The sequence below is a fragment of the Electrona antarctica genome (assembly GCF_951216825.1).
Source record: "Electrona antarctica genome assembly, chromosome: 5".
NCBI classification, from domain to species: Eukaryota; Metazoa; Chordata; class Actinopteri; order Myctophiformes; family Myctophidae; genus Electrona; species Electrona antarctica.
Window position 1 is genome coordinate 30,586,214 of NC_136810.1, and position 21,049 is coordinate 30,607,262.

At 42.1% G+C, this 21,049-nt stretch overlaps 1 protein-coding gene across 1 annotated transcript in view; it reads left to right on the plus strand.

Annotated features, from left to right (window-relative positions):
* Positions 1-472: 472 nt before the first annotated feature.
* Positions 473-21,049, plus strand: part of pdhx (pyruvate dehydrogenase complex component X) — a 43,405-nt gene continuing 22,828 nt past the window's right edge. Inside the window, exons 1-5 of the mRNA XM_079502463.1 lie at positions 473-653; positions 3,117-3,200; positions 6,482-6,582; positions 17,072-17,277; positions 18,367-18,465. Coding sequence (XP_079358589.1) covers positions 521-653; positions 3,117-3,200; positions 6,482-6,582; positions 17,072-17,277; positions 18,367-18,465 — 623 coding nt within the window. The 5' untranslated portion in view covers positions 473-520. The remainder of the gene's footprint in view (positions 654-3,116; positions 3,201-6,481; positions 6,583-17,071; positions 17,278-18,366; positions 18,466-21,049) is intronic.

The window sequence follows — 21,049 nt, forward strand, 5'->3', positions numbered from 1 at the left end:
CTATAATGTTTATGTTGTAGCCTACTATTACTAAAAACTATCTAAAATAAAGGGATTTAAGATCATTAAAGCTGAGCTGTTGCCTGAGTCCAGTGCATTCTGCCAAGTGCCAACTTCCGGTCCAGGACATTGTCACTCTTCGCAATCGTTCGCAATGCTCATTGGACTCATCTGAGTTCCCAGAAGCCACTAGGGGGGCGATCTTAGAGTATATGAAGTGAACGGAGTTGTCGCAACAATATCTATGGTCGCAACTCTGTTTTATGGCTCTGCTTTGGGGACCCCAAATAATGATGTCCTTATATTCGGCCTGATAGCATTTTATAATGCCAAATACAAATTAATATCGTATAAAATCTTAAAGCAATTCATCTTTCATTCATATATATCTTAAAGGTTTGCCTTTGGTCACATTTGGCATTGAAATATTATGTATTTTGACGCCATTCCTTTTTTCATTTGGCCATGAGTTACTATCAGGCATAACCGTGGGCACTACTCACCGACTGAGGACGAAAACATGGCGGCCTCCTTGCGTCTGGGACGCCAAGGAATGTTATTTGGCCTCAGATGGTCAAACTTAAAGAAATGTTCATGGACGATCAATTCTCTACAGGATCATGTCCGACACTTCGACTCGCGAAGACTCTCTGGTGAGTGTTGTCATTATAAAACTGGGTTTAGGTTGTTGTCAGACGCACAGACACTGCGCCTCTGACAGCGGCTGCTAAGCTGTCATATTGACAATGGTGTCAATATGACAGCTTAGCAGCTATTTGTATTTAATGTTTTTAAAGGTATGGTGTCACACCATACCTTTCAAAACATGAAATACAAATAGTTTTTTGTTAATTATTTCGTTTGAGCTATAGCCTCGCGTTGCGATCGGCTGCGCCAGGCGCTATGGACCAGAGCTAGTGTAAGCCAAGGTGATGAAATGCACATTCGGTATTGAAAGGCAATCTTAAAGCTATAAATGGTAGCCTGGCTAATAAACCAGACGTGTGATATTAGTCTGGACACTGGCTTATTAGCCAGGCTAATAAAAATGGCAGCTACGGGGTGTACTATATTGATATGCCATACTGTACAAAGTCAATACATCCCCAATAACTCTGAGAATGTACAAATATAACCTGATACTTGTGAAGTTGTGTAGCATGTTGTTCTATAATTGGGTTGCACTTGCAGATATAGTCAGTATTAGTCATGCTAAACCTTTTGGTGCCTCTTACTAAATTATTATCAGCATTAATTTGACCTACAAAGATGTCGATCTTTTAAGTTATTCATTTGTATATTTTGCTAGCTCTCAAACAGGAAGTTCTAGATTTGCCAAAAAGACGGAGCCTAAGTGTTATGTATTATGTTATGTATTATTTAAGAATCGTATAACACTTTGTCTGAAAGTTGGTAAGTTACTTATTTAAGTACAGTGATTTATTGTACATTACATCAAGTAAGTACAAGTGTAAGAATATACTGCTGTTCAACTACCTACAATTAAACTGGAACACACCATTCAGTTGTACTGTGACTGTTACTATTAATACTATTAAAAGCCCAAAAGAATAAGCAAATCCTTATCATTATGTTGTCAGTAAAATTACATTATTGCACTAGTGCATTTGCAATTTGACAACATATCCACCAGATGGCAGTATTACATAGTGGCATAAATTACAATGTCAATCAATACACCATTATTTGGACCTTCAGCGGAAGCTCTGCTCTTTATTGTTTGATTCAACATTTCGATCACACATCAGGAAATTCAACCCTTATCTCTGATCACATTTGTATTTATACCCCAATATTAAAAATAAATCCCTACTGTCTGCCTATTAATAATTGCTATGAAACTCTTGTTTCATCCCTTAGTTAGGAGGTTGGGCAGTGGAAGGGTTCCACTGCTGGAACTCAGGTTTACAATGTTTTTTGACCATTTACGGTATTATTATTGTGTGTGTATTTTGCTTTTTCTGCCCACTCTTTCTTCCTTTTCTCCTGAAATGTACATTCTGAAGTGATATTGCCCTGTTGCCCCTGTTAAGTGTTGACTTGATGCCATATGTAGTCCATCTGAAGAAAGCGAGGATTATACAGAGACATTGGAGATGGAGTCACTTGGAGGGGGCATGAGGGAAGAGGGGTGAAAAAAAAATCCTGGGAATTGCACTTGTGTCCTATGTATAAATAGAAATGCTGTCTATACCTTACTGCTTTTTCCAAATAAAATAAATATTATAAAAAAAATAAACTCTTGTTTCATAGCACTGCTAGCCTTATGGGAGCTGCTACATTGCCGCTGTGGGGTCAATGCTCATAATGAAGAGCAGTAGTCTACTACAGGTTTGCACTCTCCTGTTGGGTTGGGTATCAGCCTGGAGATATGGGTCTGTCCATTGTTGGGGGACCCTCAGCCGGCTGAACTGTGCCCCTCTCTGTGACTGCAGCTGTTCATGGTTGGGGGCTGTGATGGTGGCTCATTGGGCAGTTTGGAGTTGCGTTTCCCAGCCACTGGCGCATTAATGTCAGCCAGCATCGCAGCATGTTGTTGCAGTGCCAGCATCACTCTTCTTCATACTGCCCCTGTCCCTTCCTGTGCCCTGCTGCTTTTTGATTCACTGTCCCCGCCTGCCTCATTGCAGCCAGATACTTTGAAACATTTCTAGGAGGTCATTACTTGTGATAATGATACTCTTAGTCTAAGTCTAGTCTAAATTGCACTACACTGCACTGTCCACTGCTTGCTATGGCCACTTATGTGACTTGAGCTATTTATTATTTAGTATACTTTCCATATAAATTGGGTTTATAGCCTCACAAATCTACTGTTTTGCAGATGCCATTTATTATATTTTTAGTTATTGTATTCTATGTTCTTATCGTATTTTCTTTGTCCACTGTTGAACAGGCGCTCTAATTTGAGAATGTCATTGGCTGCAATGTTGTTGCAAAGCTGTTCTGTACACAGTAAAAATCTCCAGTGTTACTGAACCAAATAGACCCATTTTGTGTGTGACAGATACAAACCTTGAAATGTGTTGTCTGTGTGTTTAGAAATGGAGATGTTTGTTCATGTTTGGAAATGACATGCTATTTATGTCCTCTAGGGGTCGCCCCAGTCAAAGTGCAGATGCCAGCCCTTTCCCCTACCATGGAGGAGGGCAATATTGTCAAATGGCTGATAAAGGAAGGTAAGAGTAGAAAACAGAGTCCATGACTTCCATTTGTCAACACTTGCTGCCTTTATTCCACATAATCACACAATTCTGTCATCGAATGCTTTACAAATGGCAAATGCATTACTTTAAAGGCATAGTGAAATATCCGTGGTCATCATATGGGCATACCTAACAATGGATGCCAAAGAAATGGGCAAATTCTCATTTTTGTGTGTTTTTATATCAAAAGTCCATACAAATATTTTTGTACTTCCTGAAAATGAAAACGTGCTGCGTGATGACGTGTAGAGATACACATCAATAAAAGCCAATAAAAATGAAGCTCACCAGTTTAATTCCCATGCTTCTTGTCCTCCACAAAGCTGGTTTTGATTAAAGAACTACTTTATCATCATGCTAAAATATGTATATAGGTTGTGTATAGGTTAGAAATAATCCGCTGACTTGTCCTCATGTCTCCCTGTCACTTTGTTTACAAACGAAATTCACGTGCAGGAAGTCACAGACTTTGAGACCCCATATCCTGATTGGTTCAGAAACGTCAGAGCCAGCGTTTGAAGCTAAAACTTCAAAATAAAATGTCCACCATTTCCGTTGCCCTACACCTTTAATTTCCTTTGACGCCTCGACCGAGCTCTATGTGAAATATAATTCACACTATCACCCAATAAAACCCTCATAGTTTTTTATCGGGTTGGCATGTCATCTATGTGACTGTCACTGTCTCCTCCACCCCATCACCACCACCAGTCTCTCCACAGTAAAATCATTAATTTGGAAGAAATGTTCATTTCTTCTCCATGTAGTGATGGACAGGCTGAAGTGCTAATTATTGACTCAATTAAATCAAATTATTCTCTAAAGTAGAGCTCAGCCTGCCCAGGTCAGAGCCTCAGAGCACCTGAGGACTGCTGGCAGCTAATTGGCCCAGGGACACATGGCAGTTACAATGAATCACCGGTTAGCACCGCTGTTCAGCCATCCACCACCGCCACTCTCCCATTCATCAGGAGGCAGCGTACTTTATACTGCTCTTCTATTGGCTGCTCGCATCTCCCGTGTTGCCATGTGTTTTGGTGACTAAAGGGTGCATGTTTGTTCATGTGTGAAAGTGTTCAGTCGCGTAGTTATCACATCACATTCTTACGAGACAAATGGTGCCTGTCATTTTCTTGGAAAACATTTGGCATGCTGTTTTTTTTGCTGTTGTTGTTGTAGCATTGATCAGGTTTTTATTTTTTATTTTGAAATTCAGCAGCTCAGGCACCTAAATAATCAATGTTTATTATACTTAAATATCAGCATAACTGTCGATGCGATATTATTGTAAAAAAAAAAAAAAAAGTATAGCAGCCAAACCGATATACCGGGTGGGTTCTAATTTTAATTGATTATCCAGGCTAACTGAAATCAAGGGTCAGAGATACAATATGTACTCAACCATGTAGCACCAGTGTTCTCTCTGCTTGATTGACTGCTGCTGAGCACAGCAGAGCTGGAGATTGTGGACTAGGCCTGCACAAGTTAATTCGAACTGCATACACAAGAAGATGTTGGTTATTAAAAATCTAGGATAGAATGCATCTAATAGACTGGCTGAATATTGTTCCGCAGTAGGCTAATTTTCAGCCTACAGACCTAAAACCCACTGTCACAGTCCAGCCAACAAAGCCATACATCTCTCAGGAATGTAAAGAAGTGTACTGTGTGCTGGTTTCGATTTTCCTCTGTTTAATAATGTCGTAAGTATGTACAGTTACAGTATTGTCAATGTTACAATACGGATTCATTCTAGAGTCAGGATTTGAGCTTCTTGATTTATTTCATTTTGTTTGCGTAGAGCAGGACCGGTAGTATGTCTTCAGCCATTTATTTTATCCACTAACCAGGCCTCCAAGTGTTCATTTTATAATATCAGCCCATTGCCATTCCTGTGGACTGGAGGTGAAAGGGCTTGGGGTCGCCTGTTTAAACTTTAATATTGCACATCACACCTAACCCCTAGGGTCATGTGGTGTTAAAACCTCATACACAAATCCAATCTCGACTTCGCTGCTCCAGGCTCTCTGGGGCTTCTGATGTCGATACTCCTTTGGGTTGCATTCATCCTCCCCCTCACCCATCCATGTCCACACAGTTTCTCATGGCCCTCTCCCAAACCCACTCTGTTTGTCTCACACACAGTGCATGAGCTCCTGCCTCTTTTGTTTTGAAGCTGAAGATGAGGTTGCACATGGTGGTTGTTTTTGTCTATCACTGTCCTTGACATGCTCCCTCCGAGGTGACCCTTCCCATCGCCAGCTCTCTGTGCTGACCCTTGACCCATATCTCATCTACCATAGCTCCTCTTTCCATAACACATATGGTCATATTTGTAATAAAGGGGCCTCAATCATACAGTGCTAGTACCAATCTCCTTCCAGTCCTCTGTGTTTATTTGATCTTCTTAACAGATATTTTCAGTATATTCTAACCCAGTCTCCAGGTTCCTACTTCCTAGGAATGATTATAAATGATGTTCTCAGTGACACTCGGAGATGAATAGCCTTCCAGTCTCTTAGATTGCCCGTGGATAAACACATTTCTTAATTCATGGTGGGTTTACTATGCCTAGACTAATCTCGCCCTTTCTCCCAAGAAAGGCATGTATGTATGTCTCTCTTTTGGAAGAGTACACAGTTAAATCCTCATCCACTTGTAACAACAAATGTACAAGTTTGTACCTTGTCAGAGGTAAATGAACACCAAGGATTTTACTGTGCATGTATGTAACTGTACATGCAACTTGTTTGCGCTACATTTGCGTACCGCAAAGAACCCTAGGTTGCTTAATTGCCATCCTTTTTCATTGCTAAACAGATGCTAATGTATTCCAACTGTGGCGGAACACTGGGGATATAAAGGATATAGGAAGAAGATCTAGCTTGGTACATAGTAAAATCCTGAGTGTTCATTTAACACTGAGAGCGTACAAATGGAATCAAATGGCTCCGTAACTGTCTATGTGGCTTGCCAGTATCCCATAACTCAAATTCTTTCCCATGAAAGATTGATTAGGTGGCTCTTTTGAAATCTAGGCCTGACCCAGGAAGATTTTTTTCCTCACAATCTACAGTATGTCTTTTGGTACATATTAATGCAATTCTTTGTTTGGGAATGTTTAGTGTGTATACTACATGTAAAACAATAATATATGTAAAAAATATATATAATACGGATGTCAGCGGTGTGTGTGTGTGTGTCAATATCTTTTACAAACTGTGCCCGTGGACGTCCTTTCCTTGTTTCGGCAGGTGACGCAGTAGCGACGGGCGATGCCCTCTGTGAAATCGAGACGGACAAGGCTGTGGTTACCTTGGAATCCAATGATGACGGCATCATGGCCAAGATCTTGGTGAGTAAGCACACACTGAGATGTTATTATCTTCTGTAAACAGGGAAGCTTAAGATGTTCTCCGTAGAGGCAGTGGGTTAGATCTGGATTTAAAGTCAGATGTTGCATTGGTTATATTGTAAGTGTCAAGCTTTCGGCAAATGCATTTTTTCTTCAAAGTGGGCTGGGAAAAACTATGCTTTTTGCAAGCATAAATAAATAGACTAACAAGACTTTCTGTTAATTTTTATGTACTACAGTATGTGTTCATGTATAGACCTATTGTGTGTTTGTGTGTGCGTGCGCGCGCACGCACAATTCTGTACTGTGTTCCTGCTGCGCTAATTGCTTGTGCTTGCTACACATTCCACTGTACAGTGACAGCAAATCATTGACAAAGTGTCTCCCCCCATTGTGCCGTTTTGACGTTTGAATATTTAATGACGTTGTCAACAGAATCAGAATCGGTTGTCTTTCATCAGTGCTCCAAACACATGTTCCGTCCTCCAGAACGTGCTCATAAAAGCATATCCAACGGCCCGGACGATCGACGTGCCAGGAAGTTTAGCATATCAGGGAGAGGAAACGATGGTCATTATTTTCTAGAGAGAACAGCAGCCACCCTCCACCCCCCCCCCCCCCCCCCTTGACAGTAAATTCAGTGACTGCTTTGTGCACTTTTTGAATTAAAAAGCTGACGGATAAGCATATTTGCGTGTTTGTCTGTGTTCGCGCGCGCATGTGTGTGAGTGAGTGAGTGAACTGACACATCACAGAAAGTGCTCTGCCCAGTAATTAGAAATCTAGCCTTCCCCAGGTCTTGAAGCACAGATGATGTTGTGTTCCAGTAACGGCTCAGTGGAGCACTGGGTTCAGGTGGTGCATCTATCAGTGTAACCTAAATAAAAGACAGTCACAAGGCCAGTTTACTCAACCACATCATTATTTTACACAGTATATACTGTATGTCTATAAATAGCATCTGTCCCCTTAAATAACAGCCACTCCTGCACACATATATACATACACAGAAAGAAAGATTCGATCCGGTGATGATTACGGGACGCACCCGCACATTAGACACACCAACGGACCGACATGCGGAAACAACGGTCGGACATGTGCTGCTCCCATGCTTGCGGTTAGGTTAGGGTTTGAGGTAGTTGTCGGTCTAATGACAGTCGGACCAATAGTATGTCTAAACTAAAGCCTGTACCCGATGATTACCATCGAATATCTTCAACATTCTCCTTTGCTCTCTCCTCTCCTTTCCTCATCACTCGCCTCCTTCCTTCCTATCCTCGCTCCACCCTTTCCCTTGGCTCCTATGTGGATGAAGTAGTTTCCATAGCAACCACCCGAGAATTGGGGGTTGGGGCTTTGGAGCTGGCAAAGAAAGATAGGCTCATTTAGATTACCCCACCACCATCACCACCACCAGAAGACATTTCCAACAACGGTGTGTGTGTGCGTGCAAGCGAGTGATGAAATGTGTGCGTGACTGTCTGCATGCCACTACCATCCCTCAATAAGAACAACAGCCAGGAGCAATATTTAAGCCATGTGTTTGGTCCCCATATGTGACAGGGACAGTATGGTGCTCCCTCTCTTTAGGTCAATGCCCATTAACCCACACAGTGTTGTAGGGGTGCAACAGTTAATCGATTATAGAAAAGAATACACTTTTATAAAATCATTCACTTTCAATGGTAAATGGCAGGTCTACAAGCTCACAATGTTGTGAGCTATGTTTGTTTTTCTTGCGTGACACCATTGTACAACAGTGGTTGTACAGCTTAATGACTAATTGATTTAGTCGATTATTTAAAAAGATCTAGTAAAATGTTTCACGTTGATTTGTCGAGATTCTTGATTATTTGATTATTAGAAAAAGTAATCAATAGATTAATTGCTAAGAAGAAGATATTTGCCATTTTTTACTATTTTGAAAATCATTTTAAAATAGTTCAACTAGCCGATCTACATCTACACGTTGTGAGCTTGTAGATCAGCTATTTGAACTATTTTAAAAGGTTTTTTTAAATAGTAAAAAATGGCAAATAAGTTTAGGGATAATGGTTAAGGGGTGGCACAAGATATAGCCCTATACCCCTAATTGCTCCTGATGTGCTGGTTGGTGCCTTGCATGGTTTCCGCTGCCATCGGTGTATGAATGTGTGTGTGAATGGGTGAATGTGCATTCATCTATGTAAAGCGCCTTGGATAAAGGCCCTATATAAATGCACCATTTACCATTTTATGTATGTATCTATGTGGGTAAGAATGGTGGTTCCTTATTGGCTGTTGATGGTGACGTAAACATAACTAAGGTACGCTTCAAATAAGGGGGTCAATAACGGGACTAAAGGATTTAGAACAGTAGTTGTAATAGACATTAGTTAGTAGCAGTACTTGCACGCTCTGCTTGCGCACAAGTAGGCCATGTATGGCCTACCTGTGTGCAAGGCGCACGTTTGCATCTCGACAGAGTGCATTTCTAGTTGATATTTGCAGCTGTAGCTCTCACCAAGTACCCAGTGAGTTTCTAATTGGGAGGCTAGCATAATCGCCTGCCTGTGGCCAAACGTTATGTCAGAAGGGGGGCTTCCACTGCTCCACAGTGGTTATTTATGGGGGTCAACCTCCTGCTTCCCAACAGCCTCGGGGGCACTGATGGGGAAGGGGGTTCAATATCGCGGGGTGGGTCCATAAAGGGTTGATGGAGGCAGGTTTGGTGGTAGGCGATCGCCAAAAGCACCATCAACACACAGATTACCCTGTCTCATCACATCTATATACCGCTCGGCTGTACCATGACCCCCAGGGTTTCAATCTGAACATCTGCCCGGGATGTAATCAATCACAGACAGTAGGAAACCTCACTTACATGTGTGTACGTGCGTGCGCACACACACAGGTCAGCATTCTGATGGATGTGAAGATGAATGGTGCTGCTGAGCAGCGATGGAGTCATCATAGTGAAGAACGGGACAGATAGGTCAGGCTGTAAGACGGGGGAACGTGGACCTGTTTGATGTAGAGCTTGTTGAGCGATTCAGGATGACTATAGAAGGATTAATGGATTGATGAAGATATTGAATGCTCGCCCATAGTGCCTTGCCTAACAACCAGCTTGCCATTTATCCATCCCTGTCGCTCTTCATTGTCGAACACTTTGTCATCCACACGGAATCATGCTGGGGATCCATTATGTTGGTGGCAAGCTGCAGTCTACAATGTAAAAATAATCCTGACTGTTCATTTGCAATCCAGAACTATTATGTCTTGCCTAGGATTCAAACCAGAATCTCCTGCATGAGAGACCACATTTCTACCACTCATTGAAGAAACAGTCCCTACATTGACCTGGGGGATGTATACGGTTATGAGCTTCAGGCAGTACTACTTGTCAAACCCTAACCGACACCAGGGTATTTTTCAGTCTAGTAGGGAGACCACCTCCAGCCACTACAATGTCCTAGTTGTATTGTATTAACATACTCTAGCATACAGATTTTCACAATTGAATAGGGCTTAAGTGGTTAAAATGAAATAAATTAAACACTGTTGACCTGGGTCCCAGGGAGACACCAAATGTTTGGAAACCACTGATTTAGTCGATCAATGGTGCACAGTGTGGAACGCACAGCGCAAACTAATTTTACTAGTTACACAGCACATAATCTGCACACAAACACCAGCGCTAATGGGTGGTATTAAGGCTCTGAATTAGTGATGGGTCTGTTTTGTTGGGTGTTACATTAATTACACCGATCAGATTGTCTATTCCAATTCCCATGAGTGCACTGGTATTTAGATGATGGATTGGAGGAGAAGCAGACCATTTTCTGCTGTGAAGAAGTTAAAAGCATGCTGCGTGGGACCATCTAGCAGTAAACGCAACACACATCTGTGATATCTTGACGTATCAACTTCATAATGACTTGCTCTTCTCAGCTATACTCTTCTTTATTTAAACCACCAATTAAAGCATTTGAAAAAGCTTCTTTGCAGCATAAGAAGATGTGGTGCATTGTGTCTGAGCTGTTAACTGTCCATTGAGCAGAGACAGATAGAAAAAATAGATATGGTTTCAGTAATAAAATATGCAGGCTTACGGAAAAACACATCTCTTTTTCTTGGCTTGAAGTTTTAAATCACATCTATTCTAGTCTATTCTACAACCCATGTATAATCAGATAGTGTGAACGACACTGAACATCTCACATATATGTTACTGTGATTCTCTGTACAAGCTGCTGGAAACTAATTGCCCCAGTGGTGTGTTTGCAGCAGTCAGCCAGGCCGTCGGTCATTAACATCGGGTTGGCTTATTATACTACTGCTGGGATGTGGATGCAATCCACTTAGTCTGTGTCGCGAGGTGGGCATCGTCGTTCTCATCCTCACACACACACACACACACTCACTCACTCACTCACAAAAAAAAAGCTGATCTACAAGCTTGCATCGCTCTGCCATGCCTTGTGAACTTGCAGATGGGCTATTGTCAGTGCAAGACACCGGCATGTACAGTAGTTTAAATTAGGCATATGGATGATGTTAACTGCAGCCATTTGTAGTTGGTTCAGTGCCTCCTTTCTTGCGAGTGTTTTTTAATCTTTATTATACCTGCCATCACTCTGCAATCAATCAACATTAAGTGTCTGTGTGTGTGTGTTTGTGTTTGTGGGGGGGGGGGGGGTCAGGGGGCATGTGCGATCACAATGAACCCATATGCTTTATTGTACCAGCTGGGACTCCATTCCAGTGGATGTGTGCTCTGTTCTATTTTTATGTCTTGTACAGTTAGGCTGGGAGTTGATGCCCTGCTGTAATAGTCTGAACGTGCCTGGAATTCCCTCACATCTCAGCCTTTCATGGCTTGAAACGACAATGTTCTGCCTCCCACATATTTTCTACACTGCATTGAAGCTTGTAACTCAAAAGAGTTGTAATTTTGAAAGAAAAAGAATAGGAAATCATAAAAGAAAGTAAGAGTGTGAGTGCGTGCATGCTTGTGTGTCCTGGGCATGATCACCCTGAGCGGCCAGGACGGAGTTCTCCGTTCAATCAATTAGTAACGCCTTCAATTCTAAGAAAGGATTATGTGTTAGATGGCCACGGTCCCGTCGCTAGTCGCGTTAGAATTAATCATACCTCCCGTTGTTGTCGATCGCATCGAGTGTTTTGGCTACTTCAGCCACATATGGGATATCATCCAGTCCGTCGCTAAATGTGCTCCGCTGCTATAAATTGCTGGGTGCTATGATTTAAATGTTTTTTTTATGGAGGGGACAGACAGTAGGCTGACAGGAAATGGGGAGAGAGATGGGGGGGAAAGGCATGCAGTAAAGGCCGTCGGGATCGGGAGTCGAACCCGCGGCACACTGCTAGACTGGATTGCCAGCCAAGGTGCCTGGACCACTGAGCCATGGCCCAGGCCTGGCGCTATGATTTAATGGATTTAATAACCCTGGGCGTTCGGGGTGTTAAATTTAACTGTTCCGTTGTAACTACCATCGTCAATGTAGTACTGTAGGTGCATGGATGCATTTGCAACTTCTGTGGACTAGTATGTAACTTGCACACAAGAAGGCACTATTCACCAGTGGAATCTACCAACAGCCAACGCTACCTGACGGCCCCTCCCATGAACAGCTTACTGGGAAGAAAGGCAATATAGAACCGGCGTCATATGTAGACGAGCAAATCTGATAACCAGTCACATAAATTCAGTTGTTCATGAGATGATGTATGATGATTTATAATGATAAGAGCACCCCTCACTTCACACAGGTTTTTAATAACATTTGCAAAAATAGCTAATGGCTAATTAGTTGATCACAGTTGAGTACAACACTTCTCACAACACCACAGCCTGAGGATAGCTAATTGTTGGTCCTTTTGGGTACTGTAGGACTGTTTGGTAGCTTACAGTGAGGTCCATGAAATGATAAATGGGTTAACCTCATAAATGGTTTAGGGCAGCTTTGCGATATCATTAGCTTGGCTGATGGGTTCCGGATATATCCCCTAGGAGTCCCATAATCAGATCTCCCAGACTTCGTTTGCCACACTGAGATTGGCTTCATTAGCGGTACTGTAGCTAATAACTTCTCTGTCTATCAGGATGCAATGCGGATGAGATCATCAGTCGCTAAAGAATTCCCTGAGACTGTTAAAACGTCTCTGAAGATTTGCAGTTTGAGTTCACGTTGAGCAATCTAAATATTTAAAATCCTATTGAAATAGATATTAGTTGAGTCCTGACTCAATCAATATCCCAATATCGCTTCAGTTTCTCCCTGTGCTGTGGATCAATGTTTTTTTTTACATTTTAGTTTTTGTCCATACAGAAGCCAACATCTTACTTTTCAAAACTTGAAGAAAATGATAATTACCTGTTAACCACAATTAGAGTTCTCATCGGGCCCGAAAAATAAGACTAATTAGCATAGATTTTAGGCCCGACCCGGCCCTAAAACGTCGGGTCGGGTTTGTGCAGAATTTTAGAACTCTACACATAGTAAAAGTGAAACGCCAGTCAGCACCATCTTCATAATAGATAAATACACAAACAGACAGAACTATTATTTTTATCATTGTAAACAAATTCAATATTTTTCTTTTATTGGAGCCCGAGACCGAAATCCTTTCTCTCCATCCACTATCATTGAAATAACGCGTTTTTCAGTTGCGTTCAATTCTTATTTTAAACTTTGTGTCAGTAAAAAGGAACATCACAGGCGCAGCATGGTGACTGGGCATATCATGTTTGTTTTTAGTTTTTTCCAAAAATGATGTTCTAGCAAATTCAACATAAACAAGGCGGAGCCAGGGCGGAACAAGTCAGAAAGAGCCTGCTGGTTAGTCAGTCAGGAACCAATCAGAAGGCTGACAAAGGTGGGAGTTCTCTAACCACACATGAGCTTGTAGATCTGCAATTCTTGCTATTTTTAAACATGCATGGAGGGGAAAAAGGAAATAATGACGATAAGGACGCCAGGTAGGAAGTGGTTAAGCGATGCTCTCAAATATGACCATTCTGACCATAATCATATGTTTGTCCTGGGTGAGTCTTTGCCCTAGGCCTAGAAGAACTCTGTGAACAGCTTTGAATGCTGAGCTTTTTAGGATGGTTTTCACCTCTCGATGATATTCTATCACCAGCTGATGGCAGTGTTGATCCCTGCTCTATGACTGGTGCTGGTGATGTTTGTGTGCTCGTATGTTTTCTGTCTATGTATGAAGTAAGTTGCACACACATTCATGCACATTCTCTGTCACAAAGATATCAACAAAACACGAGAGCACCTCATCCATAATCTCGAGCAGAGAAGAAACCTTGACAAACAATAACAGACTGAACAGGAGAGACTGGTGCTTTATTCAAATGAGCTGCCACATGCGTCAGCCACTAATTGGTATTTATGGTGAGGAGGGCGATATTATAGAATGCCGCTTCTCTCTCCGACATCTCGGTAAGCTGGATGGTGAGGCCGTAGAAAATTCAGTTATTTTCTTTTTAGCACTCCAAAGACGTTTTACAACTAATGTGCATCATCTGCATGCTGCAAGTTGTACCTTTTCACTCAAAAGGAATGCATTTGTGTGGCAGAGGAGGCTTGGGCTTCCCTTCTCAGCTTCTATATAAAGTCTTGAAAGGCAGAGTCTAGTATTCAAAGGCTGATATTTATCATGATCGCATACAGTATGATCTTTTTATAAAATATAAAAATCGGTCTAATTGCCGTGCTACCGCACCACATCAGAGGCAGAGCAAGCTAAAACATTGGTATCTCTGCATGGATGTTTAACATTAATGGATGTATTACTGATGATGATGTATCTTACTCCATGTGTGCACACTGCACATTATTTCATCTGCAGCATGTATAGCAGAGACTCTGTTCCTTTGCTATGTGGGGGGAAAATTCCTCTGGGATTGTATATAGTGAGTCTATGGAAATTTACAGAGGTCTTGAATTCCCACAGCAGCCCATTGGCTGTGTTGTCATCCATCACAACCCACAGAGCAGAAGAGGTGCCATCCACTTGAGACATTAAATATGGAGAACAGGAAGTGAGATTTGTGTTATACACATGTATACGTACGTGTACGTATATGTCTTTGGAGGAAAGGTCAGGTTGTCACACAAAACACATGTATGGTGGGGTTTTGTTGTGAGGCTTAAGAACCTGCATTCCAATGGATCCAGTGTAGTTATTCATTATTTATTCACAAGCGCTTGTTAATACTTTTTATTGGTTAAACATTAAAACAAGACTAGACAAACATGATGTGCACGTTGTAATCTTATAGATCTGCTATCTCTGTTACTTTTTCCTATTTCTGTTGCGTTTGTCATACGACAAAGCTACATGTGTGTGTGTGTGTGTGTGTGTGTGTATGTGTGTATATATATATATATATATATATATATATATATATATATATATATATATATATATATATATATATATATATATATATATATTTATTGATACAAGGTTTCTGCCCAACAGCTAGATGGAAATGTAAAGTCGAATTCCTGTCTTTCCTGTGATTAAATAAACAGTTCCCCGCTCCCTACATCGGATCGGTTTGCCTCTAGTGCAGCTGAGTTGAATTGAAAAACTAAGTGTTAAGTTGCTATTCTTTATGCCTGTGAGCGCAGGTGTGCGCATAGCCTGCTGTTCTTTCTGGTTAGATGGAGATGATGGGTTTATCGGAGCGCTCCGATGGTTTAGCTATGGTAGCAAACCCACTGGAGTAGGGGGTAGTGGTGGCTAATCCAATGTCCTGCTGATCAGTCTATCCCCTCATTCCCCTGTCTTTTGCTCTAGCACCACATTCTGACTCATAATGTAACTAATAAATGTCATTTATGGGTTTGGCTAAGTGTTATTACTAGATTGTGATAACTGGAATTGGAATGGAATTGTGGTAACACCCACTTTCGCAATATCATTGGCCAACTGCTATCTCAGACCCTTTCCTGTGACGAAACCCATGCTTAAACGAAACTACTGTAACACCAACGCCTAAACTCTTATTTTTTATAGTTTTGACATTATCCCTGAAATTGGAACAAAATACATCATGGGTATGATACTGTACTTGCCAATTCAAAAGCCACTATCTTATTCCCGTATATTTATACTTACTCAAATAGCCACCCACTACCTAATAACAGCCCAGGGTCTGACACCATTTTGCATAATAACCGCCTCATCCAAATAACCGCCCTCGTCCGTATAAACCCCATGGACCATTATTTGCAAACTTAGTAAGCTTCATTTTTGTTGAATGACGGTGCGCAGAAAATAGATCTACAAGCTCCAAGTCGCAGCGCGTTGTGAGCTTGCAGCATGCCACTCGCCGTGAATCCAAGCAGAGGTCCTCACAAGTATACAACAAATTCCTCCGCATCCCCCCAATAAGTTGTAATTTAACTTGTGCCATACTCAGGCAATTCTCAACCGATTGTTATAATTCCAAGTGGTCTATACGCCAAAGTGTATATTTTCATTGGGTGTATAAGTCATGTTTTTATACGCCTTTATCAAACGATATGGAGAGTGATTATAAGAGGTTATAATGCCCAAGCCCTGTGGGCCATGCAGCCATGTGCACTGAGCGGTGGTGCGCTTGTCATTAGGCCTACATCACTCTCTCAATTAGGGATTTTCCATGCAGCCTTAATTTCACTGAGGTGTACAAATAGTTGAAAATTAATTCATTAAAAAACTGAGCACATGTATTTTTGATCTATAAGGCCAATTTGCTGGCTATGTTCTGTTTCGCCTGAGACAAAGTGTCATCTTTGGCAGAAGTGACAGCTCAGTAATTTGAAACCTTTTAGAAAAGAGATGAAGTGCCACCATCCTGCCCCGCCTATTGTGCCGGGCCTTTCATTTCAAACTAATGAATATTGACAGAGTTACAATGTCTTAACTTGCTAAAGATGTGTGTACAGAAGAAACCCTTCACAGTGGCTATTTTGGAATGAGAGAAGGAATCGATCGAGCAGAAAGCCATCCGCTGTTCCTTTTCAAAGATGGGTGATCATATTTGTGCGGTACGTGACACTAGCAGAAGGAGGAAATGAAGTGAGTGGAGAAGAGAGCTCAGCTGAAGCTGTTTAAGAGGTCCCTGTGGTGGCAGCGTTAATGAATGGTCTGTCAGACGGTGTTCATCTCAACGCCCACTGATTGCTCTCCAACCAGACTTTCTCCCTTTCCCTGCTCTGCTCACAGTCTCCTCTAAGCCCTAAACCCTTCCTCTTCCTCTTGAATTCGTTTAATGTTTCATGTGTCCTCGTGAGCATAATTATTTACTACTACTACTAACCTTTTTACCCTTACTCTACCCCACTTCCATCTCTCTCTCTCACTCTCACTCACTCACTCACTCACTCACTCACTCACTCACTCACTCACTCACTCACTCACTCACTCACTCACACACTCACACACTCACACACTCTCACACTCACACATACAGATGGAGGAGGGCAGTCGCAGCGTGAAACTGGGCACCCTCATTGCCCTCATGGTGGAGGAAGGGCAGGACTGGAAGCAAGTGGTGGTCCCTCCCCCAGAGGCAGCGGCTCCCACCCCAGCCCCACCTGCTGCCCCAGCAGCCGCTGCCCCAGCTGTAGCACCCATCGCGCCCCCTCCTCCTCCACCAAAACCAGCCACCTCAGGACCGTAAGTTGCTGGCTCCCCTCCTTTGTCCATCATTACGAGCGTCCAGGTTGATCTGCGATGAACAGCAGCCCTTGCTGTAATCTCTGTCGTATGAACATCAACATCAGTCTTTGAGTCAATTAGAGAATCCCTTCATTTTAAAGAGACGGAGCGTTCTTAGTACATTTTTCATAATTGTGCAACTTCATTCCACTTTTTCACAGAATGCTTTGTCACCATTACACTCAACATACTGAGTAAGATGATGATCATCCATTGTCCATTATGCCAAAGCGAGAAAGAACCCTGCCCAGTATTGATACAATAAATACTCCCGTAGAAAGTAGTGAAGCAACCAACAAACTTTAAAGCTTGGCCTGTTTAATATACAAACACATTTTACGCTGAGTCTGTCCCCAGATTTTAGCCACCTTAGATACAGTATAAATGAAGGTATTGCACAGGCAGAGCCAATCATTGGCTATACCTCTGTAGAAATAAACGGTAACTACAAAGCTGCACTGAGTAGAGCACACATTTCCACCAGGAAGCGCATATACAGTGACATTACTTTGAGCAATGTAAGAGTATCGTGGCATGTGATTATTCACTGTCTTCTGACCTCTCTCTGTCATACACATTGTTTACTGTAATTATATCCCAATCAGCTGATGTGGTTTATGATAATAAGTTACACTCAAGGAGCTACTACGCAGGTGTACGCCTGTGCATGCTCATGCTTATATAATTTTCTGAGACATTTCATGAGTCGTGGACAGAGACATAGACTTAGCTGCCATATGGCGGCAGGTGCTGTTTTTCAACTCCAAGTGTTGGAGGGAATAGCGCCCCACTCAAAAGAGGGATAGAGTGAGAACATATCATTATTAATGGTAATAATATAGATGGAGCATAGCGAACATTACTAGCCTCATAGTCTCTTAATTCAGTCTAAATTGGAGGAAAACACACTGCTGTTCCCTAGAGAGCCCGAAATACTAGTCTAATGGCAGACATGGCACAGATCATTATAACTGCCATGCAGGATGGGCTTCACAACAATCATTGCATGGTACTAATCCTCCATTGTGTTCCTTGCTGTCTGTCCAGGTTACGACTGAGCCCAGCTGCTAGGCACATCCTGGACACACACGGCCTGGACCACAAGTTGGCCACACCCACTGGGCCGAGGGGACTTGTCACCAAGGAGTAAGTATGATGGGTAGAAGGGGGATAGCTTCATAGAGGTTTGAAAGGTCGTAATGGTGCCTCTGCGGGTGAACCAAGTGTGCCTCTGCACTTCCTGCACCTCTGTAAGATGAAGGGACTCCCTCCCTGCATAAGAGCCACATGGGAAGGAGCAGCATGCGTGAAGTGCTAAAGATGTCGGGTGCTTTAGCCCTGCTATATGGGGGCAGTCACACAGAATATATCTGTGATGATTACACACACACACACACACACACGTTTGTATTACTATACTTGTGACTATATTGGGATGGGGATTTTGTGAAGACAATTCTTTCCTTTTTTAAGCCTAAAGCTGAAAATATCACAACAGGAACGTAATGTCTAATCCTAACCCTAACCTCAATCCAAAACCTCAAACCAAAATCACACCCGTGTGAAGTGAGGGGCGCTCTTATCATCGTACATCATCCATTCACTGTCAACGGGAATTTAATGTTTGTGTAAAACGAAAATCTACACTATAGCTGCATATTAAAAAACTTCTCTTGCGAGGACCAGGAAAATGGTCCTCATAATATCTATTTCTCAAATTCTACTAATACTTGTGAGGATGTCTGGCCCTCACAAGTATAGTAACATGAGTACACACACACACACACAGCTGTAATGGCTACCTGCTGCTGGCGACCTGATTGAACGCTCTCGTTACCCATCCCACACCCTGCTGGGGAATCTCATTAAGCTACCGCTGTCGCTATGGCAACCCAGACTCCAGGACCTAATGGTGGCCATAGAAACACAGGCCATATGTTGTGAGTGAGGGAAAGAGAAAGTCAATTATATCAAGACACAACAAACCTGATATATAAACAGTGGTTCTCTCCTATGTTAGGTGTCTGATTCATGAATGATTTTCCGTCAGTTAGTTCTCACCTCTACTCCGATGCTGACTTGCCAGGGATCAAAGCTTGCGTATGTCTTTAGAATTGGAAGACGTAGGTAAGCGATTAATCCAAAAGTCAAATTTCCCCTCAGTAATCAATAAAGCTCTGGTCCGGTATGGATGAAATCTTGCCATAACCATTACTCCATTTCCAATTCCGATGTAGTGGGACAGTGGAGGATATGTATGATGTATATCCAGGACAAAAGGACAAAATCACCTCACTAATCAATAAAGCTCTGAAAATTATATAATTAAGTTTTATTTGCCTTTGGTTGTGAGGTTGTTTATAAATTAATTTCTTTCTCATTAAACGTGAGAGAAGGCTATAGCCTAGTATTAACGTTCAGTGGATCCATCGCGATGAGTGATGTGGACAGTCAATACTAAAAATAAGATTTGAGAAACAAATCGGATTTGACTGCATTCTGAATTTCTGAGCAAAGAAAAGTGACCTTAGCTCGTATGTTGCTTATGAAAAACAAAACCAGCCTAACAGAGCGAGCTAACATGCTTATAGATCCTTGACGGCAGTCCAGAATAGACCTGTTTTCTTAGCTTTTGTCCCATGGTGGCACATCAAGATAAGATTGAGACCAGGGAAGTGGTATGCCCTCCCTTCCATGCCCCTCCTCTTGTTGCCCCTCCTCTTGTTAGGCCCTCAATAGAGGGCATGAATAACAGAGGGGCCGCGTATCCCAGGGATGAGATCATAGGAGGTTATATAATCCACAGGAAGGGTTAAAAAGGGCTGGGAAATCCCCCCCCTGTGTTCTTCTATCTGTGTCACATGATAGTCAGGCCAGCCAGTGTGTGGTCGATGACTTTTACTTGACTAATGTCTTGTCTATATGTACGTATCCCAACCGTTGTGTTGTGTGTTGTGAGGATGGACATGTATGGCACTCCTTAATAAGTATAACACAAAATGCATAGTACATGTCTATTTTCTTGTAAACGTAAAGAGATTTATCCACAAAGTCACTGCCTGTTTGTTTGTTTGTTTTTATTTTCTTTTTCATATCATTTGTTGCTCTTTGTAGTTATTTTTTGTTGCACACAGAAAAATAGTTGCATTATATTGAACATGCATTAGCTACCCATCATTATTTCAGTTTCAAGGCAATATTGAATACGTTTCAGCAGTTAGTCAGTCAAACTCTGCCTAGCTTTTCTTTGTCTCGGAATGTATTTATTTATTTTTATATTTCAAAATTGTGTCTGTTTATTGGCATCTGAGCAACTTTCTCTCGCCCAGACCTGCTCCCACCTGAAGACTGGTCTTTCAAACCAACCAGCAGCGGTCACTATAGTGCAGCAAAAATGACACAATCCCCTTTCGCGACAACTGTTAATTGTGTCCCTTGTCATGCCCGGCCAAGCCGGAGGCAGCGCTTTGTGGAATTAAACCTGGCCTCCCACAGTCGCGGGAGAGTGTTTTACCTCCAACCAGACATCCCAAGACATAGCTGTGGAAGAAAATTTCAGATGTTTTACTTCTGTTGGTTTTTATAGTGGGCAACAACTTGGTAAAAGTGCATGCATGCTGCGTGAGGAGAAAGAGAGGCATGGGGGATGGTGAAAGGTATCAGCCTGTGAGATTAGGCCGGACGTTATTTTCCATGGCATGTTTGACCTTGACAAACACAGGTGTCTACT